The sequence below is a fragment of the Microtus pennsylvanicus genome, chromosome 1 (genome assembly GCF_037038515.1).
Source record: "Microtus pennsylvanicus isolate mMicPen1 chromosome 1, mMicPen1.hap1, whole genome shotgun sequence".
Lineage (NCBI taxonomy): Eukaryota > Metazoa > Chordata > Mammalia > Rodentia > Cricetidae > Microtus > Microtus pennsylvanicus.
The window spans coordinates 85566482-85578737 of record NC_134579.1 but is presented as its reverse complement, the minus strand read 5'-3'; the positions used below and the strand labels follow the sequence as shown (position 1 = coordinate 85578737).

The 12256-nt window shown below is 44.2% G+C and overlaps 1 protein-coding gene across 1 annotated transcript in view; it reads left to right on the top strand.

Moving 5' to 3' along the window:
• Positions 1 to 12256, top strand: part of Rxfp2 (relaxin family peptide receptor 2) — an 85997-nt gene that overhangs the window by 50141 nt on the left and 23600 nt on the right. Inside the window, exons 4-7 of the mRNA XM_075968945.1 lie at positions 2417 to 2522; positions 3417 to 3488; positions 9320 to 9391; positions 10037 to 10108. Coding sequence (XP_075825060.1) covers positions 2417 to 2522; positions 3417 to 3488; positions 9320 to 9391; positions 10037 to 10108 — 322 coding nt within the window. The remainder of the gene's footprint in view (positions 1 to 2416; positions 2523 to 3416; positions 3489 to 9319; positions 9392 to 10036; positions 10109 to 12256) is intronic.

Sequence of the window (12256 nt, the reverse complement as noted above, 5' to 3'; positions counted from 1 at the left end):
ATAGTGTTTAAATGAATAGGAGGGTTTGGTAAGGCTATTAAATGAGTCTTTTCTACCAAATATTAGGCAAACTGTTTTTGACAGGAAATTCAAATCTTTTTATCCGTCCCACCAAGTATGCAAAAGTATTAATTCCCCCACCCCTCCCCACACACACCCTGAAAAATCTTTGTTTACACAAAAGCCCTTCAACATTCTTGAGCTAAAGTAGCTGACCCCTTCCCCACTTCATTTTCTTTGTGCCAATTCTTTAAAAACTAGCCAATCATGAAAGACCATGAGGTCAGGAGCCCAGGCAATGGAGAAAGCCACTGTCACCTAAGCGGGGAGTAAAAGCCAGTGCACTTTCTGCCCTGTGCGCTTGGCTTGCTCTTCTTAGTGAACTTGTTCTTCCTTGTGCACCCGCTTATCCAGACTAAAGTTCTGCCTTGAGACACTTTTAAAAAGTTCTCCCTGCTTGAAAAACAACAACACAGAAAAAAATCTAATTTAGAAATGACAAGATTAGTAAGAAACATAACTGAAAATTCTAACAGTCTTTCTAGTATATCTCGTTTGGGAGCTCGCTTCACACACAGTGGGAAATCACCAGTTAGGACTTTTCTGCGTGTTTGACTGGGCTGGGTCCTTGTTTGTGTGTCTTAGTTTTTAACCCTAAAGAGAGGAAGCTCAGGATCAGGACAAGATGTTTAAAAAGGGCCCCTTCAGATGCAGAACGCGGGAGAGAAAAGAAAGTCTTCTCTGGGACTTCATGTCTGGCTGCGACTGTCTGAATTCTTAGACTGTTGGAACAGGCGGCTCCTGGTAGTTAGGTCTTGAAGGCTGAGCAGGGACACTAGAGAGTCTTGCTGAGTACAAGACAGATCCACAACCAAGAGGGATCTATGGCCAAAAAAATCCCTGGACCAACTGAGCAGGAAGAATGAAGATGATGCCGAGTATCACAACATCAAGTGCAGGCAGACAGGGAGATGACTCTGAGCCTAGGAAATGTCTCAGGAAGACTGAGGAGGAAGGAGATGAGGGCCTTCCAGTACCATCCACAGAAGAGGGTGGGGCATGACTGCCTTGCAAGATGGGGAGGGTGGAGAAGGGCCCATATTTCTGCCTTATTAAAGATTTATTTATTTTTATTTTTTAATGTGTGTATTTTGCCTGCATGCATGTACATGTACTGCATGCAAGCTTGGTGTCCGAGGAGGCCAGAAGATTGCATCAGATCCCCTATTTCTACAAATGGTCGTGAGCTGCCATGTGGGTGTTGGGAACTGAACCCAGGACTTCTGCAAGAGTAGCCAGTGCTCATAACCACTGAGCCATTGCTGCTTGAACCATCAGCCCCATCATGTCCCTGCTTTAAGTGGCATGCCCAGTTTGACCACATAAAATCCTTTTATTGCCAAGTGCCTTCACTCTAGCAATACAGCCATAATAGTCTTGACGTCAATAAACATTTACCAAAGATATTAACATTATCTCTATTGGATTGAGCCAATTATCATGCAGACCACATAATATCTTCCAAAAACATTACGTGCTGAGAACACCTCTCGCATGAACTAGGGACCCAGTGATAATTATGGACTCTTTATTGCCAAAATGCAACTAAATTCACTTTAACTGTGATCCAAAAAAAGGATGGGCAATTAGAAAGAATTTATACTGACAGTTCAACACATAATAGTAAGAAGCTGGGTCTACACGCTGTCACAGATATTGAATAGCATCACTCAGCAGATCAAGGCAGAAGGTAAGGTACTACGTAGCAAGACCCTGTGTCAAAACAGCTCACTAATCAGTTACAATAATAATATAAATAAAATTAACTTTCACTTTCTTAACTGCATCAAATCAAATATCCATAGGGTCAGTGGAGAACTTAAAGATTCCATTAAAATCCTCCCCATCTTTCTCTGCTCCTGTACCGCATTTCCCAAGGGCCATACGGACCAAAGTAACATCAGTAAGCATTCACTTAGCAATGGCTTCAGGCTCCTGAATTGAGTTGGTCCAGCCATCGCCATGGAGATTTACTCTAACAAATGATGCTTTTCATTGAACTGACCATAAATTCATCTTGTTTCAATGCATGGTCTGATTTTATTTGTTTACCATTGTAGTTCCCTCCTGTTCTATATGTTAAACTATGAGATGTTAAATGTCTTTGAGGTGACTATGGAAAGAAGCTAGAAATGAGAGGAACTCCCCATTGGTCTATCCTTGATTTGGAGAGAATCTTTAATTGTTTTGAATGAAGGGCTCAAGGAGTCCATTAATAGATACAAATTGTTATGCAGTTGACTAAGTAGTTGTAATAAGCAAATGTGGTTGGCTTTGTTTACTTGTTTGCTTGGTTGGCTGGCTTTGTTTTTTTGTTTTTTTTTTTCTGGTACAATTTTTTATCTCTTCTCCCTAGTTCTCAGCCAGTATCCGCCACACTGTTCCTGTAGAGAGAACGAACTGGAATGCATGAACGCTGAGTTAAAAGCTGTGCCAAAGGTTTCTAGCAATGTGACATTACTGTGAGTATGAGCCGTAGATTTGTAGCAGAACTTTCACCAAAACCACAGAAAACTCTGTAGTTCCAGAGTGATAAGTTACTAATAGTAAAATAAGCAAATACTTGAAAGTAATTTTTAAAAGATTTATTTATTTGTATTTTATGTATATGAGTGGTGCCTGCAAGGATGTATATGCACCACATGTGTGCAATACCCACAGTCGTCAGAAGAGGGTGCCAGAGACCCTGAAACTAGAGTTACAGATGGTTGTGAGCTACTCTGTGGATGTTGGGAATCAAACTTGGGTCCTCTGCAAGAGCAGCCAGTGTTCTTCAGCCTCTGGAACTCCTAAAACTAGTCACCAATGAGGCTGACATACTTCCTCTGTAGGAAAATACAATTTAAATATGATCTCCTAGATGAGCCTGGTTAATGTTCACCTCATGATGTCAGTCTGTGGCCTGGAGTGCTTGTCCTAAGGCCTGACTGTGTCCTGTGACTGCTGCAGCCTTGCTGCTGAAGAAAGGGAGCAGGCTTATGTCATCTTGTTTTTAAAGCTGTCAATCCTTCTAAGACCACAGGATAGGAAGATCCACAAAGCTAGCTGTTCTACATCGTGCCAACTTTCCTGAATTTTGCAGAAATAGATTTAAGGCCGGGAATCTGTAGTCATGCCCCCATTGGTGGCTGATATCTTCCGTAGTCTTTTCTTTTAGTTGTTGTTATGTTTTGTTTCTTTCTCCAGAGACTAAGAGAGACAGTGAAATCATCACACCCTACATAGTCTATTATAGCAACTGGCTAAGGAGAGAGGATGGAGATCAAGAAGAGTTTGGGCTAGCCTGGGGTATGTAATGGGACACATGAAAGCTTGTCCCAACGTAACAAGGAAAACTGTTTTGACTTTTATTTCAGATCTCTTAAGAAAAACAAAATCCACAGTCTTCCAGTCAAAGTTTTCAGCAAGTACACAGAGCTCAAAAAGATGTAAGTAACTATAAGTAGATTCGTGAGGAAATCATGGTGATGTTTTAAGGTACCTTTGATCTGAGAACAAAACGGAATAATTTTTATACGTGTTGCTAACTCTGGTTCTAAATTTAAGATTAGAAAGAAAAGCCCTGGAAAGGAGATTATGTTTCCACTTTATAGTTTAGAGTATGATCTCACTAAACCATTCTCAGAGCGTTGACTTGAACTTGAGATAAAATATTTCAGTATGTAGTTTCAAGTCTTTCCTTAATATTATTTGCAAATGGCATTGCAAGATCAGAGGGTCTGGATGTGCTTTCTAATTTGGAAAAAAAAAAGTAAAATCACAGGCAAGAATAGTCATTGTGTTTAAAATGCAGTGACAGGGTACAGCCTGACTCCCAGGACAATGGGAGGAAAACTGATGATGATGATGATGATGATGATGATGATCTTAGTATATCTGGGGAGACAATATACCAATACACCCTAGTTATAAAATATAAATAGAATCCAGCGAGAAAGAAAGAGATCATAAGCTTTCAGAATTCAAGAGAAACAATAACCGAGACCTGGTCATGAGAGATGGTCTCTATGGAAGCCTGGTGTTGAACCCTCGACCTCCATCCCAACACCTCAAGTTTCATGAACTATCACTTGATAGGACTCAAATGCCTTTGCTTTGCTCCTTCCTCACAAAGCAATCTCATAATCATCACCTTTTTTTTGGCTTTTTGAGACAGGGTTTTTCTGGGTAACAGCCTTTGCTGTCCTGGAACTCGCACTATAGACCAGGCTGGCCTTGAACTCGCAGAGATCCACCTGCCTCTGACTCCCGAGTGCTGGGATTAAAGGTGTGTGCCAACATCCAGCATCACTTTACTTTTTAAAAAAGATTTTATTTGTAGACCAGCCTGGTCTACAAGAGCTAGTTCCAGGACCGGCTCCAAAGCTACAGAGAAACCCTGTCTCGAAAAACCAAAAAAAAAAAAAGAGAGATTTTATTTATTTTTATTTTGTGTGTATGAGTCTTTGAACTGCCTGCACCTATGTGCACCAAATGCATGCAGTGCTCACAGAGGCCAGAAGAGGGCAACAGACCTCTTGTAACTGGAGTTACAAATGGTTGTGAGCCACACTTAGGTGCTGGGAACTGAACATGAGTCCTCTGGAAGGATAGCTAGAGCTCTTAGCCACTGCATCATCTCTCCAGCCCCTCACTAATCTACTTTGTATCTTCATACTGGAGTATTTAGAGTCATATTGTATAGAGAATAAAAATACTTATACTGGTCAACATGATGCCTTCTATTGATATATTGGGTAGAAAACTCACAGATTCTCAGTATAGTGGCCATTTGCAGCTTGGGTGATTGTCTCCCAGTCCTTCCGAGCAGAGTTCCTCTGGGTCTCTAGAGATGCTACACCTGCCAAGAGGACCAATAATCAGTCTAACAATATCAGCAAAAGAACGCGGCACATGCTGGATCCTTGGCAGAAATGTTTTTATGTTTTATCCTTCAACGCCCAGCATAAGAGAGAAGTCTCTGGAAACACTATCAGTGATTCCATGTTCATGAAATTAAAGACAGGTACCCTCAGACAAGAAGCAGACCCCTGGAGGAAGGCTACCTGGAGGAGCTGTGTGTGGGTAGACACTATCATTGTACCGGCTTTGGTCATCATCTACGAAGTCCTACCCACAGTCAGTACCTATCTGCTTTGTCCTAGAGTGTCTGATCAGATTGCCATCGTCACACTGGCATAGCTACACATTAGCCCTAGGCTTCAAGGGTCCTCTAGGGAGGAAACCAGAGCCACAAAGCTTCTATGTCTTAGGAATTCTTAAAGTCACAAGCTCCTTTCATCAATCAATGCTGTGCTTGTGCCTGCATGCATGATATCCACCAGAGAAGCAATTTAACAGCATCACAGAAAGAATGACAAGATTTTTTGACAACCTCTATTCAAATAAAGAATCAACTTTTCGTCACTTACACAAAACACCCGAGACAATCAATTTATAAAGAGGGACGGTTTCATTTGATCCCAGTGGGGGAGGTCTCGGAGCAGGACAGATAGGCCCTGTCCTGGAACCATGTGGTGAGAAGAAGATCAAACCTCTTTATGAGGAAACAGATGTGAATGAGGAGGAGAATCTGGGGGCCCACTCTTCTCTTAAAGGGGGAGTGCTCCCAGTGACCTGAAGACCTCCCTCTGGTCCCCATCTCTTAAAGTTTGTGTCCCTCTCAATAGCACCCAGCAAAGAGGCAAGCCTTGAACACTTGAGCCTTCTGGGGACATTTAGGATCCAAATGCTAACAAATTCTATTATCAGGTATCCTAGAAGTTGTAAGAATTTCTAATTAGACCACCTTAGACATGAGCCAGCTGGCGTGTACAAAGGTTAAGGGACTCAGTTAAGACCTAGAGTTAGTGAGTAGGAGCATCACAACCAGAGGCCAGGGCTTCTGATGAGCATGGTGGTACTTAACCATCACAATGAAAACCTAGGGAGGGAGAGAGATTGGTCAGTAGGGCCCAGAGCTTCGGCTGAGACAGTCTTGTCCCAGGCAGGATTCCATCCTGTGCTTTTTGTCTCCTGCTTGTGGAGACAGATGAGCAGCCAAGGAGGCATGGAGATCATTAACATATTCAGACAGGAGCCCTAACACCCGACATCTCTAGCTAAGTCCTTGCTCACCCGCTGCCCACATCCCTACCAGAGGTAGCTTGTAGCCAATGGAAGGAAGACTATGGAAACAGTTGCATAATTCAGCTCCCAAATTTCCTCAGGGTCCAAAAGGTAGAGACTAACTCTCCTTGCTGATACACACTGTGTGTCGCCCCCGGGATAGCACAGAACTTCCTGTCCACTGAGTCTCCAGTCTAGACCCTTCCAAATCCCCAGCATAGAGTTGTGGTCATCCTGACCTGGAGGGAAAAACAATTCCTTCATCAAAATTTAATTTTAATCGCCAGATGCATGAACATTGCTCAACGGATGTAAATTTTCTTTTTACTGTGGATCGATTTTGTTATCCTAATAATCTCTTAATGCTCCAGAATTTTCTAAAGCCGAAGAAGAAGAAAAAGTAGTTTGAGATGACCTTTCAGAGAAATAAAATATAATTTATGGGGTTGACTCTAATGTTTGATCATCACTGCTATGGAAACCAACAGCGATCCTCTTCTTCACTGTAACACGATCCTTATAAAAAATTGGGTATTTCTTCTTAACCTGAGTTCCTGTTAAAGGCAATCAGTCATAGGCAATGGAACATAATTAAAGGTGCCTGCCTGGCTCTAAGTACATAATGTCACATTTAAATATAGTTTATGAGCATGCGAGCCATTAAGATATTTATTTGCTTTAGTCTGGTACCTAAGACCCTGGTGTTTCGCTTGAAAAGTCTTTGATAGCTGAAAGAGCCGGGATTTGTGATCCAGGAAGCTACTCTTAGACAAGCTGTTCGGTGTGAGAGACTTTTAATGGACTCGTGTCTCGGTTTGGAATCGAAAGAGGCATTTCTTGCCAAATTGTCATGTTTCCATTCTCGCATTCTCTAAATGGCTCTTCTGGAAACAGAAAGTCGACACCAAAGGAGAGGCCTTAAGTGTGGCAGTCTACGCCTGAGACCTGAGACCTGAGACTCACAGTCGCTCCACAGCGACAGCCAACAGCTAAAACTAAGACCAGGGACTCTCCATTATTTAAGAAACTGGATTCTTAAGTGATGTTGGTGAGAAGGGGACCAGCTGCAGGCAATGAAGGAATAAGACAGCTCTGCAGTTTAAAGGCCTCTTTCCTTTGGCTTCTAATGTCAAAGCACCAAGTGGCATTCGCAATTTGCAAGGGCACCTATCTCTTCACGAGGGAGGACAAGCACGTGTTGCACCCTCGGATTAAAAATCATCTCAAATAAAATGGAACCGCCTTAACTTGAGTAGTGGATTTTATATTGATGAGAAACTTCCGTTGGCCTTTACTAACATAGTGTGTGCTTTTATCGTTTTCTTTTATATTGCCATCAAATTCATGATGTCCAGACAATTCCTCTAAGGTTCAGAGACTGCTCTGTGACCGTCTGTCCTATTCAGAGTGGAGTCATAAGCCCAGAGAGGGATTTCTGCTGCATGTGTCTCCCCACAGACATAGTGCAAGAAGCAAGCGGGCCTTGGGGTCGGCGAGAGGGGTTAGGACGCAGGGGTTCACACCTCCTTTCAGGTTGCCTTTGCAGTGCTGGGATTGGTGCTTTGTAGGTGGGTACAGGTGAGATTCGAGTGCCCTGGATCAGCACCAGTTTCTGCCGTGGGGGTGCGCATGGACGTGTGATTGCTTTTGCCCTGAGGATGGCTAATAAGCTAGAAGCTGATCTTGGCTTTTCATCCTGCTGCCTTGAGGCGCAAAGATGTTCAGTTCTTGTCATTTTTGTAACACACTTTTGATGCTAAGGAAAGGTTGGTGGCTTAGCCAAGTTTCTATTGTGAAGAGACGCCATAACCACAGCAACGCTTATAACGGGGGGGGGGGGGGGGGGGGGGCGCTCGCTTACAGTTTTAGAGGTTTAGTCCATTATCACCGTGGCAGGAGCATGGCGGCGTGTAGGTAGACATGGTCCTGGTTATATCTTGATCAGAAGGCAACAGGAAGTGTCTGACACTGAGCGAAGCTTAGGCAAAGCTCACCCCCACAGTGACACACTTCCTTCAACGAGGCCACACCTCCCGACAGCACCATTCCTTATGAGCTTCTGGGGGCTAATTTCATTCAAACTGTCGCAGTTGAGAAGCTCTGACAGGGAATAATTGCAGTGCAGCAGAATAAAATGTAAAGTCTAGTTAGACACCAAATGCATGCATGTTCTTCCCAAGGTTTTACAGTAGGATACCATAACAATTAGCACAGCCTTGTGTAATATTGTAAGCATTGATTCAGATGGAAATAAGAGACATCAAAGCCATAGATAATGTAGGGTTGGCCACGTAGTTCAGTGGTAAAGCACTTGCCTGGCCTGCACAAGGCCCTGGGTTCAATCCTCAGCATTGCAAGCACACGAGCGCACGCGCGCGCGCGCGCGCGCGCACACACACACACACACACACACACACACACACACACCATACAAAAACAAAACCCACATACTTAGTAGTCACTGCTATAGTATAGCTGTTTCCTGCCCCAGCCAGCCTTAGGGCAGACAGATTCAGGGTTAATTTCCTATTGCATGTTGAGAATCATAAGGAAGTGTGTGTTCTTTCCATAGCTTTGTGACTCATAGGTCTGAAAGCTGACATAGCATGGCAGTCGGAGTTTGGCAGTGGCTGGGACCATGAGCATCTCGCTGACATATTTGCTTCTTGCTTGACATGGAAAAGACTCAACGGGCCTTTCCTTTGGGCGTGAGAACACGATGGAGATAACCGAGGACCGAAAGGCTCAGCTTGGAGCTGAGACATACAGTAGAGGGACTGGTTGGTCTCCAGGGTCAGCAACTCCTACCAGCTAGAAAGGAGGGCTGCTGGAGGTCCTGACGGAATAAAAGAAGACTAGATGCAACACACACACACACACACACGCACGCACGCGTGCGCACACACACGCACGCACACACACACATCACTATACGTCAGTGGTCCAAATCACAAATGGCCAACCCTCTTTGCATGCCTTGTCTTGCTTTGTAGCCACCATGCCTCCCAGCAACATAAGAACAAAACTGTGCTTTATGATCCGATTTCACCCACTGCCTTCAGGCAGAAAGGGGGGAAAGAGCATTACACAGCCATCTACGCTGAAAGCCTGTATACCGCAAGCCCCTGACTTTCCTGTCTTGTCCCTACAGATACCTCCAGCACAACTGCATCACACGCATATCCAGGAAAGCATTTTCTGGATTATATAATCTACAAATACTGTGAGTAACTCCTTCATAAGTATCTTATGGGTAGCATTCGAAGAAGAGACCACAAAGGCAGACTCAGTGGTGGGAGTGGGGAAATGGAAGATCTCTTAAGTCTACAATTCTCATATTGGGGCTGAGGATGCAGCTCACAGCATTTGCCTAACACGTGAGATGAAAGACCAGGTTTGATCTCCTGTACCACAAAAAGGGACCTAAATTTCTCATTGCACAAGAATAATTAACTATCCAAAGTTTCCATCTTTAATATTGCCTTCTTGCTGTTGGTCACTTCCACAGCATCTCAGTATTTTATCCTTCCCCCATAGCGCATTGAATATATACTTCTTAAAATAGTAACGTACCAAGAATGTGACCAAAAAAGGACATTAGTAAGAATTGCTCTACATATTTGGTTGCCTTTCTTTCTACTACGACCAAATGTAGGAGCCACCAATATTGTTCTTGGCCACATTGCCTGCCCTGGTCATAGTGTGACCCAGCTTACGGGCACCTCCTGGTCCCTCTGGCCTCTGCTTCAACTCCTTCGGAACGTGCTTGTAACAGCAGATACCCAGGCCTCAGGATCGAATCGGTCTAATTGTACGTGGCTGGCTGTGTGTGGCGTTTTCCTAATGACCTCACTCATACTGTTTTTAGATATCTCAGCCATAATTGCATAACAGCTCTCAGGCCTGGAATATTCAAAGACTTGCATCAGCTCTCTTGGCTGTAAGTATCTTGGCTCCTCTCTCCTACAAATGCTCCTAGTTTTAATGATTTACCACAATGTTTGGATAGTTTCCAGGCTGGGATGTCTCTGGTTTCTTCTGTTTCTGACTCACATGTAATCTGATGTATTTTGCCCAAGGAATTCAGACCTGAGTGGGGCAGGCGATGGTTGTGTGGAAAAGAGATCTCTCCATGTTATTACTGGGGAGCCTCGGCACCCCACGGCAGCCCTGCCAAGTCAGGCAGCCATCCAATGTCACCAAGAACGGAAAGTCCTTGACCCCAGTGCTATGGACATCTTGACTTCTGTAATTCTTTGCTCGAAGCAGAGAAGACAGTGTGTTCCATGCATGGCAGGAGGCCTCCTCTCATTCGAGGCCAGCAATGCAACTCCTCTCTAAGTTGTGACAACAGAAAACTATCTCCAGGCATTGCCAGGTGTCCCCGGAAGGGGAGAACCGCCCTCTGTTAGAAACCTCTGAGTTAGGAAGCGAGAGGTCCAGGGCTTGCTCTGGTCCCCAGGACATTCAGAGAAAGGTTGGAGAATCTAGCAACACCTGCCATTTTTCTACTTCTCCTCTGAGCCAACAGCTCCATCTCCAGTCATCTCTCACCAGCCACAGTAAGCAGAGTCATAGAAGGCTCTGTGTTTGTTGTCTGCAGATTGGCATGGCTCCTGGAAAGTCCAGGGCTTCAGCTCCCTCTAGACCTAGTGTGAACCTGGTCCTGGGCTTAGTGTTGCAGCCAACTTCCTTAGCACGCCAGGCCTTGGTCTTAGTGGCTCCTTCTTTACATGGACTGTTTTGAGCATCGTCACAGAATGAACAGGAAGTGCTCCTGTCGCATAGTCGGTGCTCTTCTGGCTCTGCTCCCCGTTCTACGTGCCATGGACTTCCGAGAGTACAAGGTGGCACCTGGTCCCTAACGCCACTATCTCCCTTTGCCTCGAAACATAGTTTCAAATAGTGATTGTTGACTGTATGGCATGCTTTCTCCTCCTCCCTCAAGGCTCCTTACAAATGTGCTCCTGCCCTTTTTTTCATTTGCACAGACCTTCTAGAACGCATAATTTCATCACAAGATTAAAGAACTTGTGATTTCAGGGCTGGAGAAATGGCTCAGTGACCAAGGGCACTGGAATTGGGATCAGTTTCCAGCGTCCACGTGGTTGCTCACAAATCTGTCGCTCCATTTTTAGGGAATTTGGTCCTCACTTCCAGCTTCTGTAAGCACCAGGCATGCATATAATGTACAAACTATGCATCCAGGAAAAACACACAAACACGTAAAACAAAAACACGTTTTAAAAACTGTGACTTTCTGGGAATTGTACTACCCTCTACTCTTTCGGAAGGGTACACGGTGGCGTTTGTTAAAAGACCACACCTGCCTGATGGTTCCGTTTTAATGTTATCCTACTCTTCCTCAGAAAACAGATTCCCATTGGAAGGAAAGAAAGAAAAAAATGAGGAAAGGAGGGGCAAAGCCTGTGCAATCTCAAGTCAGACAAAATATCCCAGCATGGGGGAGGGGCAGGAAGTCCCACCCTCTGAGGAGCTATTGGTGATCGATAGTTGTTATGAGAGGGAGAACTGGTTTTCTTTAGGGGTGTGGCTGTGGGCAGGTTCACCGTGCCTCGCTGGGTAGTTTCACACCAGAGGGTAGACAGGCAGTACACACTGGACTGAAATAGAGTTTGGGTAGGTATGGAAGGGAGAGGTGAATCTGGGGAAGGTTGGAGAAGGGGGAGGAATGTAATCAAAATACACTGTATGAAATTCATAATAATTTAATACAAACATTTTTAAGTAAAAGAAAAAATCATAGTGTCTTTCATAAATAGAAAAATTAGCACATGATAAAGATAACCCATCTAAGGGAGTGCGTCTTCTAATTTTCCTACCTGATATATAAAAACATTGAAGTTGTTCATAGTAGCAGGTACTGTGTGATGTTCCAACATATGCAAACACTGGGCGATGTTTAAATCTGGTTCAACACATCGGCTTCTTCAATCACGTGTTATTTCTTCTCTGTGATGAAGACATGAGATCCCCTTCTAGCTTCTAGAAGGGAATAGTTCACAGCTGTTATGCTATTCGAGGGTGAGTGTGTGAATCCTCCTCCATTCAGCCAACCAGCAGGCAG